Source organism: Mustela lutreola, chromosome 5 (genome assembly GCF_030435805.1).
Source record: "Mustela lutreola isolate mMusLut2 chromosome 5, mMusLut2.pri, whole genome shotgun sequence".
In the NCBI taxonomy this organism is placed as follows: domain Eukaryota; kingdom Metazoa; phylum Chordata; class Mammalia; order Carnivora; family Mustelidae; genus Mustela; species Mustela lutreola.
Window position 1 is genome coordinate 85,402,106 of NC_081294.1, and position 26,148 is coordinate 85,428,253.

The 26,148-nt window shown below is 42.6% G+C and overlaps 1 protein-coding gene and 1 long non-coding RNA gene across 2 annotated transcripts in view; one reads left to right on the forward strand and one right to left on the reverse strand.

Moving 5' to 3' along the window:
* Positions 1–866: 866 nt before the first annotated feature.
* On the reverse strand, positions 867–3,533 carry CCNO (cyclin O). Its single transcript, XM_059174995.1, has 3 exons — positions 2,856–3,533; positions 2,051–2,236; positions 867–1,587 (listed from the first exon to the last, which is right to left on the reverse strand). The coding sequence occupies exons 1-3, from the start codon at positions 3,240–3,242 to the stop codon at positions 1,102–1,104; spliced, it is 1,059 nt and encodes a 352-aa protein (XP_059030978.1). The 5' UTR covers positions 3,243–3,533; the 3' UTR covers positions 867–1,101.
* A 109-nt stretch (positions 3,534–3,642) lies between these two features.
* LOC131832238 (uncharacterized) overlaps positions 3,643–26,148 on the forward strand; it is a 40,738-nt gene continuing 18,232 nt past the window's right edge. Inside the window, exons 1-2 of the long non-coding RNA XR_009353955.1 lie at positions 3,643–3,758; positions 6,422–6,489. This is a non-coding gene — a long non-coding RNA (uncharacterized LOC131832238). The remainder of the gene's footprint in view (positions 3,759–6,421; positions 6,490–26,148) is intronic.

The window sequence follows — 26,148 nt, forward strand, 5'->3', positions numbered from 1 at the left end:
GGGAATCATGACCTGAGCCAAAGGTCTCATTTCTTGACTCAGTTTTCCCACCTGTGTCACGACTGGAGGCAGGGACTGTGCTGGCTCTCCAAATATGTTCTCTATAGTCTCTATTGATTGGAACGCACTGAGTAGATAACGTATCTCACACCTACCTCAGGAAGAGGGGTTTTTAAAAAGCCTTTCCACAAACCTGTAAGTGGGAGAAGTTGGGCAGTGTGGCTCTGATCACCTGCCTTCAAATCCTGATTGCTCTAGACCCTGTGGTCCAGAGTCCTTCTCTGAAAAATGGTATAACACAGAGTTTTTGGAGGATTGAGACAATGAATGCTGACCACAGCACCTGGGACATTTGAGCACCCAATGATGGCCATGATTACTGTGCCATTGTTCTCCTGGTCTCACCTGCAGCAGGTGTAAGACAAAAGTGAACTGTTGAACCAAGTCATTGCGGGGTAAATGGGTTCTATTGGTCATGGCCAAGACAGCCTTCATTTCCAGCATCTGTTAGTTGTCAGAGTAGGTCTTCCTTTGCCCTAGCTAGTGGGCATACGTGGTTCCCAAAGCTTCCCAGCTGGGCATCCTGTGTGTCCCCATCCCTCTAGACCACATAGACCGCTGTGCGTTCTATTCAGGTTCACACCCCACCTTCCCTTTGGACCTCTGGGCATGAGCAGTCCTCAGCCTCCTAAGAGGTCATGGGATACAGGTCTACAAGTGACCCTCTGGCATCTCAAAGGAGCTGGTGCTCCCGCATGGACACCTAATTACAGGGTTGGAGCCAGGGGGGCAGGACCCCTCTGTTCACTACCTGTATCCCCGGCTGCCTTTACCCTCCCTCCCCACAGACAATGCAGGCAACAGCATTCAGACAAACCAAGACTGATAGCCCGTTTATTGGGGAACGACTAAGGTCTGTCAGGTGGGCTTAGTAAAATAAATAAAGGAGGAGGCGCTCTTATTATACACTATTTACAACCTGCAGGATGACCTCGTGACCAGCTGGGAGCCATGAAGTCCTCTAGGGACCAAGACTGCTCTCCTTCACAGCAATGGGAGAGGTCCAGCAGTCGGGCCAGGGTAGACAGACAAATGTGTATTTCATTTCAATTTCGGAGACAGGCTGCACTTCTCTAGGATCTGGAAAGGCAGCATATGAGTCAAGGAGGTCTCATTTATGGCCACTAGTAGCTGCAGCTTGCCCAGGCAGTCCTGCACTGCGGCCTCGGCGTGCCCACCTAGGCCCAAGTCCACGGGGTGCGGGAGCTGTAGCATACGGTCAGCCAGCGCCAGGCAACAGATGGCCAGCAGGGAGGGAGTATAGCTGGTGAAGGCATAGTCGGCCAGGCTCAGCTCTGCCACACCACGCGCCAGGGCTTGTGCCTCCAGGGCTTCTGATACCTCAGCCTGCCCGGCCTCCACACGAGCGTGCGTGAAATGCTCCAGGAAGAAGCTGATGGTTGGCGCGCCCAGGCTGAAGTGGAGTTTGTGCAGCACGATGCACTCGAGGTTGCAGAGTTGTTGCCGAGAGAAGGCGCCGCAGCACAGGGCCAGGAGCTGCTTCACGCGCGGTGGGTGTACCTCCACCTGCAACACAGGAACGCCCAGGCCCACCCCAGTCTCAAACTTGGGAGGAAACCAGGACTCCCCCCATCCCTTCCAGCCAGATAGCTGGGCCTTCGCCTCTCCCTTTCTTCCACTTTAATCGCCTGGAGTGTACTTTCAGCGCAGTTTCTCTAACTGTCCAGCTAAAAAGCGTTTGAGAATTTTAAATGCCCCCCCCCCAGAAGTCTAGAATAGCAGGGCTACAAAGTGCTGTTGGGATTTACTTTTGAGACTGACTCCAGCCTATTTTAGGGGTCCATGAGGGGGCTGTTAGTTGGGGGTGGGGGCCATTACTGAAAAGTTAAAGCTGTGGGATGTATAGATTTGCAAATGTAGGACAGAATAAATTCAGAGCGCCCAGCACTTAATCTTGTGCGCTGGAAAGCCGGGTGGTGGCCAGAGTCTCCGTGAGTTTGGCTGTCCCCCAGACCCCACGTGGAGGTACCTGTTTGCAAGCGATGAGCAGGGACGTGACCCCAAGCAGCTGGAAGCAGTCTGCAGCCACAGGCGTGGTGGTAAGAAAGCGGTCCAGAGTGTTCACCGTCAGGCAGAGAGATTCGAAAGAGAGGTGGAACTGGCGGTGCACTGGGATCAGCCAGCTAAGCAGCTTACAGCGGGATTCCGCCGTTACCTGCGGGGAGGGACGTGGGAGGAGGACCCGTTGAGCCTAGGGCAAGGAGGGTCTGCAGAAGGAACCTGCCAAGAAAACTCAGGGAGATTCCCTGGAGGAAGGCACAAAAAGGGAAGATCTAAATGCGGTGGAAACTGGGAGACACTGGACGGTGCTGCTGCGCGAAGAGTAATGGTCGGGCCAGGACCAGGAAGCCTTGGATTCGTACCTAGCCCTGTGCCAAATGTGTATACATATTACCCTGTGTAATCCTCTCAGCAATTCAGTGAGGGGAGAGGGCCACCACTTTGCAGATGAGGAAATAAGCTCAGAATTATTAAATGGCTTGCCCGGGGTCCGGAGGAGTCTAGAACCTAGAAACTGTCTTCGCTCCTCTGCATTCTACCGCGTTTCCACTAACCAGTATGGAAACTTGGGGCAGGTCACTTAAGCCGTCCAGGCCCCAGTTTTCTCCATTTGTAAAATGAGGCTGGAGGCCCGGCCCTGTAAAGCCCCTTGCCGCTAGGGTCGCGAAGCTCCGTGCCCCGGGGCGCGTCGGAGGTTAGACAGAGCAGAAGAGGAAGGAGCCCGAGAGGGGAAGAGGAGCGGGGGTGGGGACCTCGCTCTCCCAACGCCTCACTTGTGGCTGCAGCGCCAGCGACTCCCGCGGGTGGAAGTGGCTCTCCCGCGCCTTGCGGAAGACGTAGCAGCTCTGACCGTAGTCACGGAAGGTCTGTAGATCTAGCTGCGCAAACTGCGGGGCAGGAGCGGGTAGGGGGCTGCAGCCTAGCGCCGCGGATGCTGCGGGACTGTCTGCACCATCAGACCCGGAGCTGGGGGACTCGAACAGGTCGCAAACACCGGAGTCTCCGGGGAGCGAGCACGGGTTCAGCGGCTGCAGCGGCTGTTTTCTCCGGAGACGTGGGCGCCTGCTCTTCTTCACCGGGGCGCGGAGGTTCTGGTCGTGGTCCCGCTTCCCAGCCCGGGCGGCGGGACTCACGAGACTGGTGGGGCAGGGGGTCACCATGGTGCAGCCCGGTGGCCGCTCTACGACTCCTCGCGACAAACCGAAGGCGCGCTCCAGAGTCCGCAGTAGGCTGGCCAGAGCCAAGGCGAGTCCCTAAGTACTCGGCGGGCTCCTTACCCCCACCACACCCCCGGCTTCTCACTGGATGACTACTGAGAGGCACGAGGCCGCGCTTTCCCGGCTAAAGAACCGCTTTAGAGCAAGCTGCTGGCAGGGTGTAGCGTGCGCAGCCTGCGGCGGAGAGGAGGAGCTACGCCCGACGGAGCGTACCCGCCCTGTCCTGCCTTTCCGCGCGCGTCCCGCGTTACCCAGGTAACGGAGCCCGGGGTACGCCGAGAGCTGCGCGCGCCGCCCGGGGTGGGGGTGGGGAGGCGGCGGCTAGGTGGAGTGTGCTCAGAAGCCAGCCGTGGGGCTGGGCTCCTCCCGGGCCAAAAAGATTTTTCTCGCCGCCGTCTCCCGGTCGAGGTCCATTTAGTCTTGCAAGTGCTATCACCCCTCAGGCCGGCTGTAATTCAGGTCGGTAATTTGGTAAAGATCAGTTAACGACCTTTCAGGGCTCCAACTAGAACTCTGTCAGGACAGGAGTTTTCCTCGCTGACCCACACACGCAGTTAATTCTAATTCCATTGCTTTTGTAATTTTTGTTTTAGGCCAGATCCTGGGATCCAGTATCCCTACTTGCGCTGGTCTCGGGGAGCAGACCCTCCACACGTTCTCCTGCGCTGTGTATCAGGGAGCTAGTGCAGCCTCCCAGGCAGGCACTCATGCTCAAAACCAAAGACTGCCCCGCGAACATCAGACAGCAGGTCTCAACTCCTCTAACACTTGCTGCACACTTGCCACACCAAACCAAGTAAGCTGGAGCGGTTAAGGACATGACATAGTTGGAGCGTCGGATTACTAGCTTGATCGAATTGCTCACATCTGCCACGGGAGCCTCACGCTTCCTCGGTTTTTCCCTGCTCTTAGTTCTGTTCCTTCAGAAGCTCACAAAAGTAGAGCGGGAGCGGGAGACAGGGGAGCGCCCAGGTAGGAGGGACTGAGGGCACTGCTGGGTTAGAACCTGGCCTCCAGTCTTGGTAGAAGCTGGAGGCCTAAGCCTGAGTGAAAAGGGGCACAAGTACTATGGAGTCAGACTTACAGGGACGTCACGGTGGCAGGAAACCCACTAGACCTTCAGCCTGATGAACTTTCCAGAGGCACTCCCAGAAGTGAGGTTGTTAGGTATCCCAAGAGCAGGTTCAGCCATTCCCACCTCATTTCAAAAGAGAGCTGAGGAATGTATGTCATCAGATTGAAATCCCAGTCCCCAGAACTTGGGGAGTGGGATTTTGTCTCTTAAAGATGCAGGAAAGAGAAAAGAGAAGGATTTGGGGTTGTGGTCAGTTTTACTCCTATTTCCCTGTAACTCTGAGAAAGGTCTTTAGTCTCTCCACCTAAATAGTTTCATTTATCACTTGAGAGATTAGCTAAGAACCACCTTTCTTTCAAAATAGAGGTGCCAGGACTTGCTGTCTCCTCTCAAACTGTTGTTGGGGAACCATTATGGGTTGAGCAGGGAAATCTGTGGAGAGGGGTCAGCTGTCAGACTTTTTCCTTGAGAAGCTTTCTGGATGAGAAGGAAAGACCTAGAAATTCTGATTCTTCTCATCAGCCCAGATGAGCATGTGGTACAGAGCACAAAGTCAGTTCCCAGGGTCAGAATTGTCACTCCCATTTATTGGTCATCATGGTCTAGCTATTTATCTTCTCAGAATCTCTGTTCTTCATTTGTTAAAACTGGTTATTAATACTTGTCTTGAGGACCAAGTGAAATACGTTGAAAGCTCAAAGTCCCTTTAAAATATAAAACAGGGGGTTACATTAAAGCCTCCATTGGGAAGTCAATATTATCATCCTGGAGATATTCTGAAAAAGCAGAAAGATCATTTTATCCACATGGATGTGAGGGTAGTGTCCGTAGTTAGAATTAACTCCCAACAGATGGTCCCTGAGCTTTGTACTGATGGGTTTACTCCTCAGTATTTGTGGTTATGACTGCCAAGCCTGGTCCAAGACCATGATCAAGGCTGCATAGGTCCTGGGGCTCCTGGCTGGCTTTGGTAGAGCATGAGACTCTTGATCCTGGAGTTTGTAAGTTCCAGCCCCAGGTGGGTAGTATAGTTTACTTAAAAAAAAAAAGCACACACACACAAAAACCTTTTTTATGGAGAGCCCAAATAGGCAGAGCAGCAGGTGGAGGGAGAAGCAGAAGCAGGCTCCCTGGGAACATGACCTGAGCTGAGGGCAGATCCTTAACTGACTGAGCCACACAGGTGCTGTCCTTCCCCTGCCCCACTTTGTTCCCCCTCCCCCCCACAAAAAAACCTTTTAAAAAAAAAAGGCTGCATGGGTCCTTCCCTCATAGAGCTGACACTTTAGTGGGGGAAGTTTAAAAAAATGATTTGATTTAAAAAATGATTATGATACCCAGTTAAAGAAATGTCAGATAAATTTTAGTATGATCATGTCTTAAATAGTGCATGGGACATTGCAGTGTCTTATAGGTACATTAAATGTTTAGAATTTACCTTATGTCATTGAAGAAGCTTTACCAAGATAGAATCTGCCTTTTGGGGGCGCCTGGGTGGCTCAGTGGGTTAAAGCCTCTGCCTTCGGCTCAGGTCATGATCTCAGGGTCCTGGGATCCGGACCTGCATCGGGCTCTCTGCTCAGCAGGGAGCCTGCTTCCTCCTCTCTCTCTACCTGCCTCTCTGCCTACTTCTGATCTCTCTCTGTCAAATAAATAAATAAAATCTTTAAAAAAAAAAAAAAAAGAATCTGCCTTTTGTTTTAAAAGATTATTCTGGCCAAGGTTTGAACAATGGATTGTAGGAGACAAGACTGGAGGCTATTTAGGTGCAGTATTTGTGGTATGAACAATCCAGTGCAATTTAAGGCCTTATTTTCCCTATTAAGGGTCTTTAAATTTCTCTTTTCTTGTCTGAGACCTAGGTACAATGCACCTTTAAGGCACTAGGTAAATCTAAAATACTTTAAAGGTGTAGAACTTAATTAAGCCCAGGCTTCTATAATAAAAGCTACTTAACCATGATTTGGCCCTGCTTATTTTCAGGTGTGGTTTTTGAAATCTGCAGGATGGATAATTGAACTGAAGTTATCTTGTTGTTTTCTTCCAGTTTGACATTCCAGCCTCAGTTGAAAGCTCCCACCATCATCCTGCCCCAACTCTTGGACTGTGATGGAGGTAGGAAGAATACATTCGCTAACAGTACCTTGTTTAGCAGAGTAAGAGGGTTGTGCTTGGTACTTAGAGGTGGACAGCTTTGTTAGTGCCTCAAATGGTCGTTAAGCTCACTTTATATTTTAAGTCACTAGAATTTATATGTCACTAAAAATTATATTTACTATATATGTTTTCTATTAATGTTCTTAAGTGCCCAGATTGAGAAGTATTTAAGGTATTAAAAGTCAGACAAGCTTTTCTGGTATTTAGTAAAGAGCAGGAATTTCTTTTCTTTTCTTTTCTTTTTTTTAAGGATCTTATTTATTTGAGAAAGACAGTGTGAGTGCAGAGAGGGAGAGGCAGACTCTCTGCTGAGCACGGAGCCTGATGCAGGGATCCCAAGGACCTGGGATCATGACCTGAACTGAAAGCAGACACTTAACAGACTGAGCCACCCAGGTGCCCCCAAAGCAGAAATTTTCAACACAGGTTTTTTTTTTTTTTTAAAGTTTTTATTTATTTGACAGAGAGAGAGAGATCACAAGGAGACAGAGAGGCAGAGAGAGAAGGGAGGGAAGCAGGCTCCCTGCTGAGCAGAGAGCCTGATCCAAGACTCGATCCCAGGATCCTGAGATCATGACCTGAGCTGAAGGCAGAGGCTTTAACCCAATGAGCCACTTGGGCACCCCTCACCAGATTTTATTATTTATTTATTTATTATTTTTTTAAAAAGATTTATTTATTTATTTATTTGACAGACAGAGATCAGAAGTAGGCAGAGAGGCAGGAGAGGGAGGAGGAAGCAGGCTCCTCACTGAGCAGAGAGCCCGATGCGAGGCTCGATCCCAGGACCCTGAGATCATAGACCTGAGCTGAAGGCAGAGGCTTTAACTCACTGAGCCACGCAGGCGCCCCCCTCACCAGGTTTTAAAGCCAGACTTTTGACTTGCACATCTAAATGTCCACTAGTAATTGGCACCACTAGAAAAGACCATCTCTTGGTTTACTGCTTTTCTGCTCTTTTGCCACTTGCCAGTTCATCAAGATTTCTGGGCGCATACTCTAGTGCATTGCTCTTCCCTCATGCACACATGTGCTTTCTCTCCCAACTCACACCCGCCAGTGGCATTCTGCCTGGCACAGGTGATACTGTGTAGTGGTGATGAGCTCCTGCTCTGGAGTCAGCACCTGGCTTGGCATCCCAATTTTGCAACACACAAGCTCTGTATACTTGGGCAAGTCGCTCAACTTTTTTATTCCTCCATTTCCCTGGCTGTTAAAAAATAATAAGAGTCTCCTAGAAAATTGTTGTGAGGATTAAATAAGGCATATAGTGTGTGCATTGAGTGCTCAGTGTGAGTTAGAGGCTGCTCTTAGTACATTTTTCTCTAGCTAAGGCATGGCTATCCAGTGTGGCTAACATAGGACCTGCTATAATTTTGCTGATCGACATAATATATGATCAGAACTGGGCATTGGGAAGAAGTCAAAGAGGAGTCAGCACAGTAGCATTTTGCTGGAGGCCAGTCCAGTCTCCAGCTCTTCTGAAATAGGGGAGACTTAGTGACTTGTTTTAGTGGGCCTTGAAAGAATCTCTTCAAACCAGGATGATAACCTGATGCTCTCTTCACTGCTTTCCCTTTAGGTGGTAGAATTGCCATGTAGATCAGAGGTGTCAGGAGGGAACGGTCCGTATGATAATTCACTCAAAATAAGAAAAACCCAAACTAAAAGCATCATGAGATATTATCTTATATGTAATCTGATAGCAGTCTATACTTTTGATAAAAGGCTGCAGGGAAATAGGGCTCATATGTTTTTGGTGAGAGTAATTTGGTACAGCTGTTTTGGAAGGTAATTTGGCAAGATCTGTAAACATCTAAAATGAATGTAATCTTCAGCTCAGCATTTCTATTCCCAGATGCTTATTCTATATCAATGCAAAATTACTTTATAAAAAGGTATTTATCACAATGTCCGTGTTAAAAGTAAAACATTGATAGTGTGTAATAAGGGACATCTAAAACACAGAATATTATGTGGCCACTAAAAAGAATGAGGTGGATGTTTACAGACTGATGTAGAAGGATTTTCAAAATAGAGTGTTAAATAAAATAAAGCAAGGTGCAAAGCACTATGTCAAATATGTTGCCACTGTGTTAAAAAAAAAAAATATATATATATATATACACGTATGTCCTTATATCTGCATGGAATTTCCCTGGAAAGATACACAAGAAACTGGTAACACAGGTTGCTTTTGGGAAGAAGATGTGGGGGACAGAAATAGAGAGGGAGGGACTTTTTACTGTACTTTCATTGATCTTCTGAATTTTGAACTCTAGGTATGTGTTTCCTCTTTTTAAAGATAGCATTTTTCATATGCAGATGGCTTGAAAATTAAAAAGCAAGGAACCTAAGTGATTCCTGAAAAATGGTTTTTGCTATTACATGTGAAAATCGGAAGGGCTGGATACACTAGAACAGGGTCTGAGCACTCTGGGAGCAAAGTTACATCACTTCCTAAGTGAGACTATCGTTTTGGAAGTTGGATTACATCAGTGAACAGAACAGACAAACATCCCTGTCTTCCCGGAGCTTCTGGGGGGTGTGGCAGTGCAGGGAGAGACACGATAGAGGGACTGGGATGCTGGAAGTGCCACGGACAGGCTTCATTATTTAATATGGTGGTCAGATAAGTGCATGGGGAAGATTTGGGCAAGAACTCGAGGAGGTAGGGGAGTTGGCCACATGGGCATCTGGGGAGAAAACATCCTAGCCAGAGAAAATAACAGTGAAAAGGCCCTGAGGCATGAGCAGGTCTTCCCTGTGGAGGAAGGAGGACAGTGTGGCTGGAGTAGGAGTGACAAGGAGCAGCAGATGACATCAGAGAGGTAATGGGCCGAAGCACACAGGAACTTGTTACTGCTAGCAGTTGTTGACTCCTTATGCTTTGTCATGGTGCACAATTATTTATCATAGCATTTAACCATCACTTCAACTGTATGGGATAGGTACAGTTACTGTCCCCAGTTAACATATGAGAGAATCTTGAGCAAGGGTAAGGAACTTGCTTGAAGATACAGAGCTAGTAAGTGGAAAATGGGACTTAAACCCAAGTCTATGATTCTAACCTGGACTTTCACACCTATGCTGTTCTCTGTTTATTAAATGTTAAGAGAGAGCCAAGAAAAGTCTTTGAGGCCCCCCTTGGGCCACTGCTTAGAAAGGAGAGTAAGCTGAGGGGACAGAGTCCTCAGAAGATGGAGGAATGCACAGAGAACTTTCTTAGATAAACCTTGGAGCCTCTGTGGTGGTGTTTAGGCAGAATTCCCTGCCCAAAGTACATGCCGGGAGGTACAAACTGAGCTAGCACTGGGAGTGGGGAGCAGAAGTAAGGCTTGGAGACTGAAAGAAGTGTGAAGCCATTTGGAGTGTGAGGACCACAGACTGTGTCTAATTTCTATGAACCAGTCACCTCTTGGGAGGTGCTTACCTAAGAAAGTGATAAGAAAGTGACAGTTGGCTTAGTTTCTCACAGAGAGCACGAGTTTCAATTGTCTGGAGAGGGCAAGTTCGGTTAACTGGCAGCCTTGCTGGGAGTGCAGAGAAGGTCTCTGAAAGTAGCCTGGCTGGAAGAATGAGGGAAACTGGTGTCTTTGTCCTCAAGTAGTGACTAAATAGATTGTTAAAAGTTCAGCTTTCAGGGCGCCTGGGTGGCCCAGTCGGTTAGGTGTCTGACTCTTGACTTTGGCCCAGGTCATTATCTCAGCCTTGTGAGTTGGAGCCCCGTATCATGCTCCCCACTCATCAGGGAGTCTGCTTGGGTTTCTCTCTTTCTCCCTCTGTCCATCCCTCCCACTGTGCTCACACACGCTCTCTCTTTCAAATAAATCTTAAAAAAAAAAAAAAAACAGTTTAGCTTTCTTTCCAACTCCTGTTCCTGGTGTGAACATATATTTCAAAGGAGTAATAAATCTGAGACAAACCAGTAATGGAAGATTTTTTTTAAAAGGCCTCCTGTTACTAGAATTTAACTGTACCCAAATACAGTAGTTATCTGTCTGTCCTCTTCCACAGTCAATATTTGACGAGTGTCCTCTAAGTGCTGGGCACAGCTCTGGGTTCGAAGCAGTGGGTAGGACATACAAGGCCCCTGCTTGCACAGAATGGGGAGGGGAGAGGCTGAACATAAAACCATAAACAAAATATAAACGTTTTCAGACCATGCGTTATAAGTTCTGCACAGAGATTTGAGTGTATTTTTCTGGAGTGTGAGGGGGTGCTTTAAATTGGTTGGTCAGGGATGCCTCTTTGAAGAGCAGTTCTCCTGTGCTGCTTTTGTTCACAAGCAAAAATATATCTGTTTCTTTTACTGTTGTGCAAATCCGTTTCCTAAGCGAGATTTCTCATAATTCTGCTTATGTCGATTTATCATCATTTGGGGATCAGTATTTTCTGGTGGGGTGGGACTCCTACACATGTTTAGATTGTAGTAGTTAAATTCTCCTAAAGTAGGTCTCTTGAGGCGATTTGCAAAGAAGTCAGTGTGAGGATGGCCTCACTGTATACTGTGAATTTTTCCCAATGAAAGAGAGAGTTCATACATCTCTGTGTTTGTTCTTGTTGCTTTTATTATTTTAAATGATGAGGCTGCAGCTTGCACAAAGGTCTTTTATGCCCTGTGTTTAACAGGGGAATCCTCTGTTAAGATAACCTCAGGCTTCTCTGTTAAACTGGGACGATCTATCGGGTCTTTTTTTCCCTCTATGACACAGAAAACAAAAAGAGCAGCCATTAGTATCTTCAGACTATGGTAAAGTAACCTCCTGTCCCAAATGTAAAACGAAGCTGGTCCTATTGAAAAATAACAAAGGGAAAGGCTGAAGGGCAGTGTGTAATGCACCTGCTCGAATGTCCGATCACAGGGTGCGGATGAAAACAGAGCAGCTGTTGAGGGCAGCCTAGTCAGTCATAGGTTTCTTAGAATTTATAAGAAGAGGCACCAAGGGCCTGCAGTTAACAAAAGCTCTTAGCAAGTAGCAGGCTGCCCTGTTGAGAGGCAGGATCCTCTCTCTCAGAGTGTTCAGCTCTGTGGATTTGGAATGAATGGATGCAGGGGTTGGATTTTTTTTTCTTCCCATATGGCAAATCTGGATGCTAAAGTTGTATCCATCAAGAACCATGTTTTGGGGCTCCTGCCTTCAGCTCAGGTCATGATCCCAGGGTCCTGGGATCGAGTCCCGCATGGGGAGGGGGGTCTCTGCTCAGCGGAGAGTCTACTTCCCTTCCCCTCTCTTTGCCTGCCTCTGCCTACTTGTGATCTCTGTCAAATAAATAAATAAAATCTTTTAAAAAACAAACAAACCACATTTCCTAGTACTTGGAAGAGACCAATAAATGCTCCGTTTTCCCCAACATTATAACCCATATTTCTGTATTATTATTTTATCTGTGGTTTCTATTTCATCTTGGAGGAATATATATGTGAACCATTTAGGAAGCATCTGTATTGTTCTAGCTCTCCTGTATTCTAGATTGTAACATTAGCATTGAACTCAAAGACCAATTGGAGGTTGTATTTCTGGTGGAACGCACAAAACAATTCTAACAGGGAACTGCGAAAATCATTTTCACCAAAGTTAAGCATTTAGACAATGTTCCCGACTGACTTTGGTGAGGTACAATCACTGTAAAATATGTAGGCCTTCTGGGAAGAGCAGTGACAGTCACATGCCCCCTTTGCTCCAATATGGCAATCACAGTACTCATGGTGAGAGTACATTTCATCAACCAGTGTTCATTCAGGGTCTGCCCGAGCCTCGCCTGTTGACTTTTTCATCAGTGACATTTATTGTATAGTCCTAATTAGAAAATTAATCCCTGTTTGTTACAATAAAATTAGAAAAATTTTTAAAAGATTTTTTTTTTTTTTTTAAGAGGGTGGTGAGGGGAGGGCAGAGGAAGAGGGAGAGATGTAGACTTCCTGCTGAGCATAGAGCCTGAGACACCGGGTTCTGTCCTGGGATCCTGAGATCATGACGTGGGCAGATATTAAGAGTCAGCCACTTAACCAACTGAGTCACCCAGGAGCCCCCAAATTAGAAATTTTTTATATTGAATAGAGAATTTTAATATTTTTGTAATAGAAAACACTAACATTATGGTATGTGCTCTTACAGTAGCTGTGTATATATATTTAAACACACACTATATATATAGATATGTATATATATATGTTTTTATGTATACTTTTTAAAAAATTTTATTTTTAGTGATCTCTACACCCAATGTGGGTCTTGAACTCATAACCCTGAGACAAAATTAGTCCTCATATATTCATCGCCCTAACAACTAAACCTATATTTAATGGCTGAATGCAACAAAGTTGAGTTTCTTGCTCTCAGCCCATTCCTTGCTGGTCAAGCTGTTGTGATCAGCTTTCTTTCAGCAAGAGTTAAAGTTCAGAGCTGCTTCTTTAAGTTTGAAAATCACAATCTTTGGAGTTGTATGCTATCAACCATGTATACAGGAGTGGTAACTTGGTAAATTTGCAGTGGTTCACTAGAATGTGATACATTTTTACTCACATTCCCATTGATGAAAAATACAATCACATGATCCCAATAATCCTATGGTGACTGGGAATACGGTCTCCTTGTAGGTCCAGAAGGAGGAAACAGTGTAGCCTATGTATTGCATTGTCTCTGTCCCATCACCTTTATCTCATTTAACATTGTATCCTAACATTTGCCCCAAATCACTAATTATCTTATGAAATCATGATCTTTCAGTAGCTACAGTTTTACCTCACATGGACATACCATTCTTTACTTAGTTAGTCATTCCAAGAAGTTTTATATACAGTGACCTACATCCCTTGCTCCACAGTGGTTTTCTAAAGTTGGGCAGTCAGTCTGCCAATTCCCTTTGGGATGTCCAGTATGTTGGCATTTATTTAGACATGTTAGGATGCTAATGTTAAAAGTGCAAAGGAAATATTTCTCTCTGCCTTAGCACAGACTTTTATAGTTGGCAACCACAAGCAGAAGGGCAAAGCTACTTAGGTCCCCAGAAACCCCATCTTTTCTTTAATAAATGGAGTATTTTCTTCCCCTATTACCATAGTATTATTTCTCTTTATTCATACCCAGTGTATTTCCCTCTTTCCTAGGCAGTTTTTTTTTGTTTGTTTGTGTATTTCTTGAAACCGACTAATCTTAGATTTTTACCATTTAGTTTCTAGCATTTTGCTCTATATTTTAGCTCCTTCCCCAATCCTTCCCCACCCCGCCCTCTCCAAGGTGCTGGTCTTGCCTGCCAGTGTTACCAGTCCCCTTTGCCCACAGGGACTCTGAATGAACAGAGATATCAGCCAGGTGGGGAGGAGAGGGCACTCACAACCAAGCTGAATAAGACTTGCTGATAGTAATTTTAAGCAGAGGGTGGTTTGAAGCAAAGTCCTAATTCCATTGTACAGTTAAATAAAAATCGTATGTGTATATCCCCACTAGTCTCCAAATTCTGTCTTCCACATAGAGATTAAGTAAGTGATTTAAAAAAAAGTATCCCCTCTCTGGCATTTTGGAAGAGTGCAGGTGACTTGTCTTTGAAATCCTTATCCTAAAATGACTGGTTCTAAGTCAAAATCTGTGCAACTTTTGGGTTTACTAGTGTGAGTTAGGAGAGAAAAAACATAATAAATCCACGTGCACTACAATTTGGGCCATGGCTGCCTCACTCACCTTTTCTCATTTGTTTTCTGGAGGCTACGCTAAGATCTTTTACAAGCAGCCTTTCTTAGTAACAGTGAAAAAGAATATTCAAAGAACTGGTATTTGAAAACTGGAAACAGATGCTTTTAGTGGCACTGATGCTTTATTTTATAAATTCTAAGCTAGAGTTCTACTAATAACTAGTTTGACTTTGTCCTGGCTTCGTTGTCCCCAGATCAAGTATCCTAGTCATGTGAGGTCTCTGTGTTAGAATGAATTTCACTGGTTAGACAGCTACTCTACTCCTTACCACAGTTATATAGCAATTCCTTTTCTGTATGTTCTCAGAGATTCTTAACCTGAGCTTCAGGCTGCCCAAACCTAATTTTAAAATCTCTTTCTTCAGCCCTTCTAGAAGTTTTTTTTTTTTTTTTTAAGATTTTATTTCTTTATTTGATTGACAGAAATCACAAGTAGGCAGAGCGGCAGGCAGAGAGAGAGGAGGAAGCAGGCTCCCTGCTGAGCAGAGAGCCCAACTTGGGGCTCGATCCCAGGACCCTGGGATCATGACCTGAGCCAAAGGCAGAGGCTTTAACCCACTGAGCCACCCAGGCGCCCCCCTTCTAGAAGTTCTTAAGGCTGTCATCCCATAAGCCCTGCCCCTCTCCTGGCCCTATTTTTCTTAGTGCCAGTTAGTTTGTCCAAACTAAAGCATACTGCCTAGTTAGTTCTGAAGTCTGGCACTTGGGTGAAATTGTCTTCTGCACCTCTGAGTCTGGCTTTACATGTAGATTGGTCTCCCTACTGTCCAAGTGGCATATTTGGCAGTGCTGTCTTCACTGGAATGTGACTCTTATGTGAGTCAGCAGAAAATACTTTATGTGTTTTTTAAAAAAATTTATTTATTTTAAGTAATCTCTATACCCAATGTGGGGCTTAAACTCATGACCCCAATATCAACACTCCTGTGCTCTGCTGACTGTGCCAGCCAGGCACCCTACTTTATCTGTTTTTGTTTCAAATTCTTGCCTCCCTGGTGGATTTCTTTTTACCAGGTTCTGGTTTCTTGGACAAAAAATACAATTTTCTCACCTGAGGTCCCAGTGAAAGGTCACATCTTTCTTAGTGTATTCATCTTCTTTTTCATTTGTATAATTCATTATGATTTTCCCAGAGGAGTCACCTCTTTTCAGCACCTCATCATAGTTTTGCTTTGGTCAAATACTTCCAGGAGATAGTATAGATAGTTTCATCTATAGGTGAACTAGATTCATCTATAGGTGAACTATTAGTAAATAAGGACTTTAATTATTTAGGGGTGCTGGGGTGTTTCAGTCATTTAAGCACCTGAGTCTTCATTTTGGCTCAGGTTGTGGTCTCAGAGTCATGAGATCAAGCCTTATGTCAAGCTCTGCACTCAGCACAGAATCTGCTTGAGATTCTCTTTCTTCTTCCTCTGCCCCTTCCCCCACTCATGTTCTCTCTAAAATAAATAAATAAAAGATTTTTTTAGAAAGAGAATTATCTTAAGTATGCTCAGGAAAACAGAGGGCAAGATGAATAAAATGGGCAAAGAATTTTATTGGGGCACCTGAGTGGCTTAGTTGGTTAGGCATCCAACTCTTGGTTTTGGCTCAGGTCATGATCTCCAGATCATGAGATCGCATGCTGGATCAGGCTTCCTGATCAGCCTGGAGTGTGCTTGAGATTCTCTTCCTCTCCCTCTGTCCATCCCTGCCCGCTTGTGTGCTCTCTCTTAAAAAAATTTTTTGGGGGTTCCTGGGTGGCTGAGTTGGTTAAGCATCTGCCTTTGGCTTGGGTCATGATCCCAGGGTTCCAGGGTCAAGCCCTGTGTGGGAGCCTGCTCTCCCTCTCCCTCTGTCTGCTGTTCCCCCTCCTTGTGCTTGCTTTCTCTCTCTCTCTCTCTCTCTCTGGCAAATAAATAAGTTTTTAAAAATTTTTTTATCTGACAGTTGGAATCTATAAAAATAATGAAATGAGTATATTATAATTGAAAAATGTCTGAAACTACAATCATTGAATGACTTTAATAGCAGTTGTAATATAAGAGAAGATGAGATTAGTGAACTTAAAGCCAGTTCATTAAAAACTATTCTAACTGAATCACAGATAAAAAAAAATATTGGCAGGCAGAAGCACAGCACATAAAATAACATGTAGGGTACAGAGAGTCTAACATGATGTGGAAAACAAAGGCAGAAGAAAAATTATTAAATTCCCTTACTATCTAGAGACCACTGACAAGTCCTTGAAAGAGGCAGAATGACATTCTTCTAGGGACTCAACTGCCTCAATGTTAATACTTTGCTAAGGGCAAAAGGCAATCCTAGCCTTACCTTCCCCCTATCCCACCAGTGTCCTGTAAGTCCACTTTAATGTATAAAAATTCCTTTAGAAACTTCCTTTAATTGTAAACCCCAAGTTACATGTTGACAGTCATCCCCCAAGAATATGGCCCACCAATATACGTATGAAGAGTCTCATGGCTAAGGTTTTATTAGACAGTAATAAATGACCTTTTCCCAACAATAGTTAGCTCCCTCAAGGTTCTGGAAACCTTGCTTCCAAAATCCCTTAGAGACTCACACTATTCCTAACCCCTTCCCAACTTGAGGATATATAATGGACCACTCCTCATGATCCTTCTGCAGCTCTTTCTGCCCAGCTCTTTCAAGCCCTGTCCCTGTGCTTTAATAAAATCAACTTTTTGCACCAAAAACATCTCAAGAATTCTTTCTTGGCCATTGGCTTTGAACCCTCATGTCTTTCCTACATCATAACATATGTGAAATTAGGGTTCTAGGAGGAGAGGAAAGAGAAAATAGTTATGAGGCATTCCTTATAAAGGTGATGCTTGAGAAATAACCAAAAGTGGTAGAAAAAGTTAACAGATTTCAGAAGCTCAGTGAACCTCAAAGAGGATGCATATGTGTTCAAAAATAACAACAAACAACTCTAAATATATCATAGTCACACTGCTTATGTCCAATAATCAAGAGAAAAATCATAAAAGTAGGAATCTGTATGGTGGGGGATAGAAGAGCATTAATAAGATTTATGGCTGACTTTTTAGTAGAACTCATGAAAGCCAAAGTACAATGGAATGGCATCTTTTTTTTTTTAAACAATTTTTTTTTAATTTTTAATTTTTTATAAACATATATTCTTATCCCCAGGGGTACAGGTCTGTAAATCGCCAGGTTTACACACTTCACAGCATTCCCCATAGCACATACCCTCCCCAGTGTGGAATGGCATCTTTAAAGTGCTGAAAGAAAAAACAAAAATTGCAAACCTAGAATTCTATATCCTGCAAAGATACCACTGGAAAAAAGCAAAGGTGAAATAAAGATGTTTTCAGCCAAAAGCAGAGGGAATTCATCACTAGCACTGTACTATAAAAAATATTAGCAATTGTAAAAATAATGTTTTGGTGTTTATAATGGATGCAGAAGTGAAATACATGAGAACATATTTAACACAAAGGGTGGGAGACAGTAGAATGAAGTTAAATGTTGTAATGGTTATTGTCTTATTTGCAACCATGGGATTTTAATTTATGGAGGTAACTGAGTGACCACACACAGAGTTCAGTGTTGTTGGAAGACGATTTATTACATCTCCTGAGAGAAAGGGACACATCATGCCGTGCAAGGCCACATGAGGAGCACCAAGTTTCTGTCAGGAGCCAGAAGCAGGAATGAGGGGAAAGCCTAGGTCAGAGACTTTATTGGAGTTTCCATGGGAAAGGCAAGGCAGGGCCAAGTACACAGCCTAGAGTTGGCTCCTTTGAATAATTCTAGGGGGCTTTGGGCTATAGGGGTGGTCTCCAGTTGCCTGGTACCTGGCTCCTGGGATGATTTAGGACATAAGACATTTAGCTTGATGTCTGAGAGTTAGATAAAAAGGGGTCTTTGCTATAAACTCAGGATTGGTTTATTTGCATATGAAAGGGGTGATCCTGGCTAAGACCCTTTCTAGCTCCAAGAATTGGCTAGCCTTGGGAGGTGCACTCTCTCCTTGGTCAACAAGGTTTTTAGGTTGTCAGAACATCACAAGATTCAGAAAATAGAAAACATGATTGATAATATTAATAAATAATCATGCATTGCTCAGGAAGTGGTAAATGTTATAGTTTAAAATAGAATGTAGGAAGGCAAAGATGCATACTTAATATCTCAGATGTCTTGTCTAGTATATTAGCTACTGGTCATGGATAGCTATTTATATTTAAATTAATTAAAATTACATAAAAATAAAAATTGATTTCGTTAGTCACATTAGCCATACTCAAGTGCTCAGTAACCACATGTGACTAGTGGCTACCACACAGGAGACAGGAGATACAGAACATTTTCATCAGTGTAGAATTTTCAGGCACTATGCTGCTTTATGGTAATCACTAGAAGAATAATACAAAACAGGTTAATAGAGTAGATAAATGGAATAAGAACAATACTTGATTAATGCAGTCGAAATCAGAATAGAATGGAAAAAGGAACTAAGAACTTAAAGGACAACTAGAAAACAAATAGCAAGATGGTAGACTTAACTCCATGTGTAAAAAGACTTAACCACTTGAGCTCAAAGGCAAAACTGATAGCGGTAGAAGTCAGAATAGTGGGACCCTCTGGAGCTGGGTGGGAGGCATTGACTTGGAAGGAACAGGATGGTTACAGTGGGTTCTAACATTGGTGAGCTGGGTGGGAGGTTTACCTTCTTCACTTTTCATGCTCTCCTGTTTAATAGACCTTCAGTACTATTCTTTTCATTAAATGTTTTACAAGGAGTATCACTTCGCCTTTTCCTTTTGGGAATGTTAACAAAAGATTGAAGTTGTGGAAGAAGAAGTTTCTGTGGCTTTTCTTTCTTTCTTTTTTTAAATACATGCTGTTGGCTGTGTAGGGAACTTAAGGTGGAGGACTCTGGGTTTGTACCATCCATCAGTTAACAGCCCCAGCATCATCAGATTAGGATTACATGGATTCATTCTTGGTCATGGGATAATATTCTACTGGTGGGTGAAGACCAAAGGTACCTTGTGATCACTCAGAGCTAGATGCTTGTCTGACAATATTTTAAAAATTCATACCAACCTTTCCTTGTTCTAAGTGTGTTTCTAGCCTTCTCGGTGTCCTGGCTCTTGTTCAACTTTTACCTCTCCCTTTTCAGACCCCATTCATTCTGTTAGCTGTTTGCTGTGCACTTTTGGGGCTTGGATTCTGTTGAGAATAATAGGGTAGTGCCAGGACTCCAGGTTTTTCACTCCCAAACCTGCTCTTTCGACAGCCATCCTTGAAATTTCTCTGTGTTTCATACCTCACACCCATGCCATGAGCAAATTCTATCACCTGTATCTTCTAGAATCGATGTTACTCCCCATATCCAGGGCTACAATCCTGGTCCCAGCTGCCACCGTCTCTGATTTCAGGAGTCCCCTGAAGAATCTTCCAATTTCTCCCTTGTCCTCTGCCATTTATTCTACACAGTGGACTGTGTGGTTCTTCTAATTTCCAAGTCTTATCTTACTCTTTTGCTCAGAACCGACCAGTGGCTTCTCACTTCACCTAAAATAAAAGCCAAAGTCCTTATGGTGGCATGCAAGGCCCCATATGATCTGGCCAGTCTTACCCCTGACATTTCCCAAAGCCCTCTCCCTTGATCTCTTAATTCCAGCCCCACTGGCTGACTTACAGACCCTTGACTCTACCAACCCATTTTCTTCCTCTACTAGGAATTCTCATCAACCATGTCTTTTCCAAGGCTCTGTTCTGTCGCCCCATCTCGGCAAGTCTTCCCTGGTAATGCTATTTAAAACTGAAATCCTTCATTTCTACACCCCACCACTGTACTCCTGTCTCTTCTCTCCCATATTTACTGACATGCTGTTGATTTGACTGGTTTATCATCCATCTCCTTCTACCAGAATCCATGAAAGAAGAGTTTATGTCCTTTTTTTCACTGCTCTATGGCCAAGACCTACCACAATCTATGAAACTCTCAGTAAATATGCTGAACACTGATGGCTCCATGCCTGGCACTGAGTGCTTAGGAAGTGCTTATTGAAAGAACAGCAGTGTAGCTTCTTTCCGACCTGTCTTTTTGCCTTTTTTCTATCTTTAATTCATCCTTTACCACTGTTACTTATTCTTCCTTAAAATGAAACAAATTATACATAAATGCAAACCCCATGTTGAATAAAACATACAAATTTACCCTGTTGAAGTGTATGATTCAGTGGTTTTCAGGGTTGTGTAACAACCATCACAGTCTAATTGTGGAACATTTGCATCTCCCCAGAAAGAAACACCATTCCCCTTTATACCCAGCATATGGAACCCACTAGTGTACTCTCTGTTTTTATGAATTTGCCTATTCTGGTTATTTTATACAAACAGAATTATGTTTGTAATGTGTTTACAAACACGTGATATGTGGTCTTTTGTGATTTGCTTCTTTCATTTGGCTTGTTTCTATGGTTCATCCAGGTTTTAGCATGCATTTAGTACCTCATTCCTTTTTATGGACAAATTATATTCCTTTGTATTGATACAGCATATCGACAAATTTTTAAAATTCATTTATCAGCTGATAGAAGTGAATTGTTTCCACTTTTTGGCTTTTGTGAATAATACTGTTGTATACGCATGCACAGGTTTTTTTAAAAAGTTGAAGTATAGTTGATACATAAGATGCTACTATTTTCAGGTATTTATCATAGTGACTTGATATGTTTATACATTATGAAATGACCCCGTGAATAAGTATGGTTAACATGTGTCACTGTACAAACTTGTTACAATATTATTGACTATATTCCCTATGTCGTACATTGCATTTCCCTGACATTTATAACCATAAATTTTTACCTCTTAATCACCCTCCTGTATTTCCCCATAGCCCTCCCAACTCCTTCCCCTTGTGGTAACCAATGGTTTGTTTCCTGTTTCTTTGAGTTTCTTTCTGTTTTGTTTTGTTTGCTTTTTAGACTTTATAGGTCATTGAAATCCTATTGTATTTGTCATCCTCTTTGGCTTATTTCACTTACGATGAAATGTAAGTGAAATGTTGTCATGAATGGCAACATCTTGTTCTTTTTTTTATGGCTTTGAGTATTCCATCGTGTGTACATGTACTCATGTTCTTTACCCACTCTCACTCATGACAGACACTTAGGTTGGTTCCATATCTTGGCTTTTGCAAATAATGCTGCTGTGAACAGAGGGATGCACATATCTCTTCAAATGGTGTTTTCGTTTTCTTCAGGTAAATACCCAGATGTGGAACTGCTGAATTATGTCATAGTGTTAATTTTTTGAGGACCCTCCATACTGTTTTACCTATTGGCTACAAGAACTGCCATTTCCACCAACAGTGTATGAGTGTTCCCTTTTCTCTATATCCTTGCCAATACTTGTTATTTTTTAAATTGTTTGATACTAGCCAATATGATAGGTGTGAGGTGATACTTTGTTGTGGTTTTGGTTTGCACTTCTGTGGTGACTAGTGATATTGAGCATCTTTTCATGTGTCTGTTGGCCATCTGGCTGTCTTCCTTACAGAAATGTCTGTTCATGTCCTCTGACCATCTCTTGATTGGATTATTTGTTCTTTGGGTGTGGAGTTTGATAAGTTCTTTATAGATTTTGGATACTAGCCCTTTATCTGATATGTCATTTGCAAATATCTTCTCCCATTCTTTCAGTTGTCTTTTGGTTTTGTTGAGTTTCCTTTGCTGTGCAAAAGCTTTTAATCTTGATGAAATCCCAATAGTTCATTTTTGCCCTTGCTTCCCTTGCCTTTGGCGATGTTTCTAGGAGGAAGTTGCTGCAGCTGAGATCAGAGAGGTTGCTGCCTGTGTTCTCCTCAAGGATTTTGATGGATTCCTGTCTCACATTGAGGTCTTTCATCCATCTGGAGTCTATTTTTGTGTGTGGTGTAAGGAAAGAGTCCAGTTTCATTCTTCTGTATGTGGCTGTCCAATTTTCCCAACACCATTTATTGAAAAGACTGTCTTTTTCCATTGGACATTCTTTCCTGCTTTGTTGAAGATGAGTTGGCCATAGAGTTAAGGGTCCACTTCTGGGATGTCTATTCTGTTCCATTGATCTATGTGTTTTTCTGCCAGTACCATACTGTCTTGATGATTACAGCTTTGTAACAGAGCTTAATTCTGGAATTGTGGTGCTGCCAACTTTGTTTTTCTTTTTCAACATTCCTCTGTCTATTCAGGGTTTTTTCTGGTTCAATATAAATTTTAGGATTATTTGTTCCTTTTCTTTGAAAAATGTTGGTGGTATTTTGATAGGGATTTCTTTAAATATGTAGATTGCTCTGGGTGGCATAGACATTTTCACAATATTTGTTCTTCTAATCCATGAACATAGAACGCTCTTCCATTACTTTATGTCTTCCTCAGTTTTTTTTCATGAGTATTCTATAGTTTTCTGAGTACAGATTCTTTGCCTCTTTGGTTAGGTTTATTCCTAGGTATCTTACGGTTTTGGGTGCAATTGTAATGGGATCAACCCCTTAATTTCTCTTTCTTCTGTCTTGTTGGTGGTGTGTAGAGATGCATCTATTTCTGTGCATTGATTTTATATCTTGACACTTTGCTGAATTCCTGTATGAATTCTAGCAGTTTTGAAGTGGAGTCTTTTGCATTTTCCACATAAAGTATCTTATCATCTGTGAAGAATGAGAGTTTGACTTCTTCTTTGCCAATTTTGATGCCTTTTATTTCTCTTTGTTGTCTTATTGCTGAAGCTAGGACTTCTAGTACTATGTTGAATAGCAGTGGTGACAGTGGACATCCCTGCCGTGTTTCTGACCTTAGGGAAAAAGCTCAGTTTTCCCCCATTGAGAATGATATTTGCTGTGGGTTTTTCATAGATGACTTTTATGATATTGAGGTATGTACCCTCTATATCTACACTTGAAGAGTTTTGATCAAGAAAGGATGCTGTACTTTGTCAAATGCTTTTTCAGCATATATTGAGAGTATCATATAGTTCTTGTTCTCTTTTAAATTATTGTATTGTATCACATTGATTGACTTGTGGATGTTGAACCAACCTTGCAGCCCAGAAATAAATCCCATTTGCTCATGGTGAATAATCCTTTGAAGGTACTGTTGGATCTTATTGGCTAGTATTTTGGTGTGAATATTTGCATCCATGTTCATCAGGGAGATTGGTCTGTAATACTTCTTTTTGTGGGGGTCTTTTCTGGTTTTGGGATCAAGGTAATGCTGGCCTCCTAAAATGAGTTTGGAAGTTCTCCTTCCATTTCTATGCTTTGGGACAGTTTAAGGAGAATAATTATTAATTCTTCTTTAAATGTTTGGTAGAATTCCCCTGGGAAGCCGTCTGGCCCAGGGGTCTAATTTGTTGGGAGATTTTTTTTTTTTAAAGATTTTATTTATTTATTTGACAGAGAGAGAGATCACAAGTAGGCAGAGGCAGGCAGAGAGAGATTGAGAAGCAGGCTTCCCACCGAGCAGAGAGCCAGGACTCTGGGATCATGATCCGAGCCAAAGGCAGAGGCTTTAACCCACTGAGCTACCCAGGTGCCCCTGTTGGGAGATTTTTAATGACTGCTTCAATCTCCTTACTGGTTATGGGTTTGTTCAGGTTTTCTATTTCTTCCTTTCTTTCTGGTTCAATTTTGGTAGTTTATTTGTTTCTAGGACTGCATCCATTTCTTCCAGATTGTCAAATTTGCTGGCATATAGTTGCTCATAATATGTTTTTATAATTGTTTGTATTTCTTGATGTTGGCTGTGATCTCTCTTCCTTCATTCATGATTTTATTAATTTGGGTCCTTTCTCTTTTCTTTTTGCTAAGTCTAGCCAGGGCTTTATCAATTTCATCAATTCTTTCAAAGAACCAACTCCTAGTTTCATTGATCTGTTCTACTTTTCTTCTGGTTTATGTTTCATTGATTTCTGCTCTGATCTTTATTATTTCTCTTTTCCTGCTGGGTTTAGGCTTTATTAGCTGTTCTTTCTCCAGCTCCTTTAGGTTTAGGCTTAGGGTGTGTATTTGAGACCTTTCTTGTTTCTTGAGAAAGGCTTGTATTGCTATATACTTTCCTCTCAGGACTGCCTTTGCTGTGTCTTAAAGATTTTGAACAGTTGTGTTTTCATTTTCATTTGTTTCCATGAATCTTTCTAATTCTTCTTTAATTTCTGGTTGACCCATTCATTCTTTAGTAGGATGCTCTTTACCCTCCACGTATTTGGGTTCTTTCCAAATTTCCTCTTGTGGTTGAGTTCTAGTTTCAAAGCATTGTGTTCTGAAAATATGCAGGGGATGATCCCAGTCTTTCGGTACCAGTGGAGACCTGATTTGTGGCCCAGGATGTGATCTATTCTAGACAATGTTCCTTGTGCATTGGAGAATAATGTATATTCTGTTGCTTTGGGATGGAATGTTCTGAATATATCTGTGATGTCCATCTGGTCCAGTGTGTCATTTAAAGCCTTTATTTCCTTGTTGATCTTTCACTTAGATAATCTGTCCATTTCAGTGAGGGGGGTATTAAAGTCCCCAACTATTATTGTATTATTGTTGATGTGTTTCTTTGGTTTTGTTATTAATTGGTTTATATAATTGGCTGCTCTCATGTTAGGGGCATAGATATTTAAAATTGTTAGAACTTCTTGTTGGACAAACCCTTTAGGTATGATATAGTGTCCTTCTTCATCTCTTATTATAATCTTTGGCTTAAAATCTAATTTATCTAATAAAAGGATTGCCACCTCATCTTTCTTTTGATGTCCATTAGCATGGCAAATTGTTTTCCATACCCTCACTTTAAATCTGGATGTATCTAAAATGAGTTTCTTGTAGACAGCATATCGATGAGTCTTGTTTTTTTATTCATTCTGATACCCTGTGTGTTTTGATTAGGGCATTTAACCCCTTTACATTCAGGGTAACTCTTGAAATATATGAATTTAGTGCCATTGTACTGCCTATAAGGTGACTGTTACTGTGTACTGTCTCTGTTACCTTCTGGTCTGTTACTTTCAGGTTCTCTCTTTGCTTAGAGGACCCCTTTCAATGTAGGGCTGGTTTGGTGTTTGCAAATTCTTTTAGTTTTTGTTTGTCCTGGAAGTTTTTTATTTCTCCTTCTATTTTCAATGACAGCCTAGCTGGATATAGTCTTTTTGGCTGCATATTTTTCTCATTTAGTGCTCTGAATATACCATGCCAGTTCTTTTTGGCCTGCCAGGTCTCTGTGGATAGGTCTGTTGCCAATCCAATATTTCTACATTTGTAGGTTACATACCTTTTGTCCCAAGTTACTTTCAGGATTTTCTCTTTGTCTCTGAGACTTGTAAGTTTTACTATTAGATGATGGGGTGTTGACCTGTTTTTACTGATTTTGAGGGTGATTCTCTGTGCCTCCTGAATTTTGGTGCTTCTCTTTCCCCAGTTAGGGAAATTCTCATGATAATTTGCTCCAATATACCTTGTGCTCCTCTCTTTCTTCTTCTTCTGGGATCCCAATTATTCTAATATTATTTTGTCTTACTGTATCATTTATCCCTAAAATTCTCCCTTTGTGATCCTTCGTTTTTTATCTTTTTCTTAGCGTCTTTATTCTCCATCATTTGGTCTTCTATATCACTAAATCTCTCTTCTGCCTCATTTATCCTAGCAGTAAGAGCCACCATTTTTTATTGTACCTCATTAATAGCTTCTTTTATTTCAACTTGGTTAGATTTTAGTTCTTTTATTTCTCCAGGAAGTGATTTTATTTCTCCAGAAAGGGATTCTCTAGTATTGTTTATGCTTTTTTCAAGCCCAGCTAGCATCTTTATAACCATCATTCTGAACTCTAGTTCTACATCTTATTAATGTCCATAAGGTCCCTAGCAGTAGGTACTGTCTCTTGTTCTTTTTTTTTTTTTTTTTTGAAGTGAATTTTCCTCCT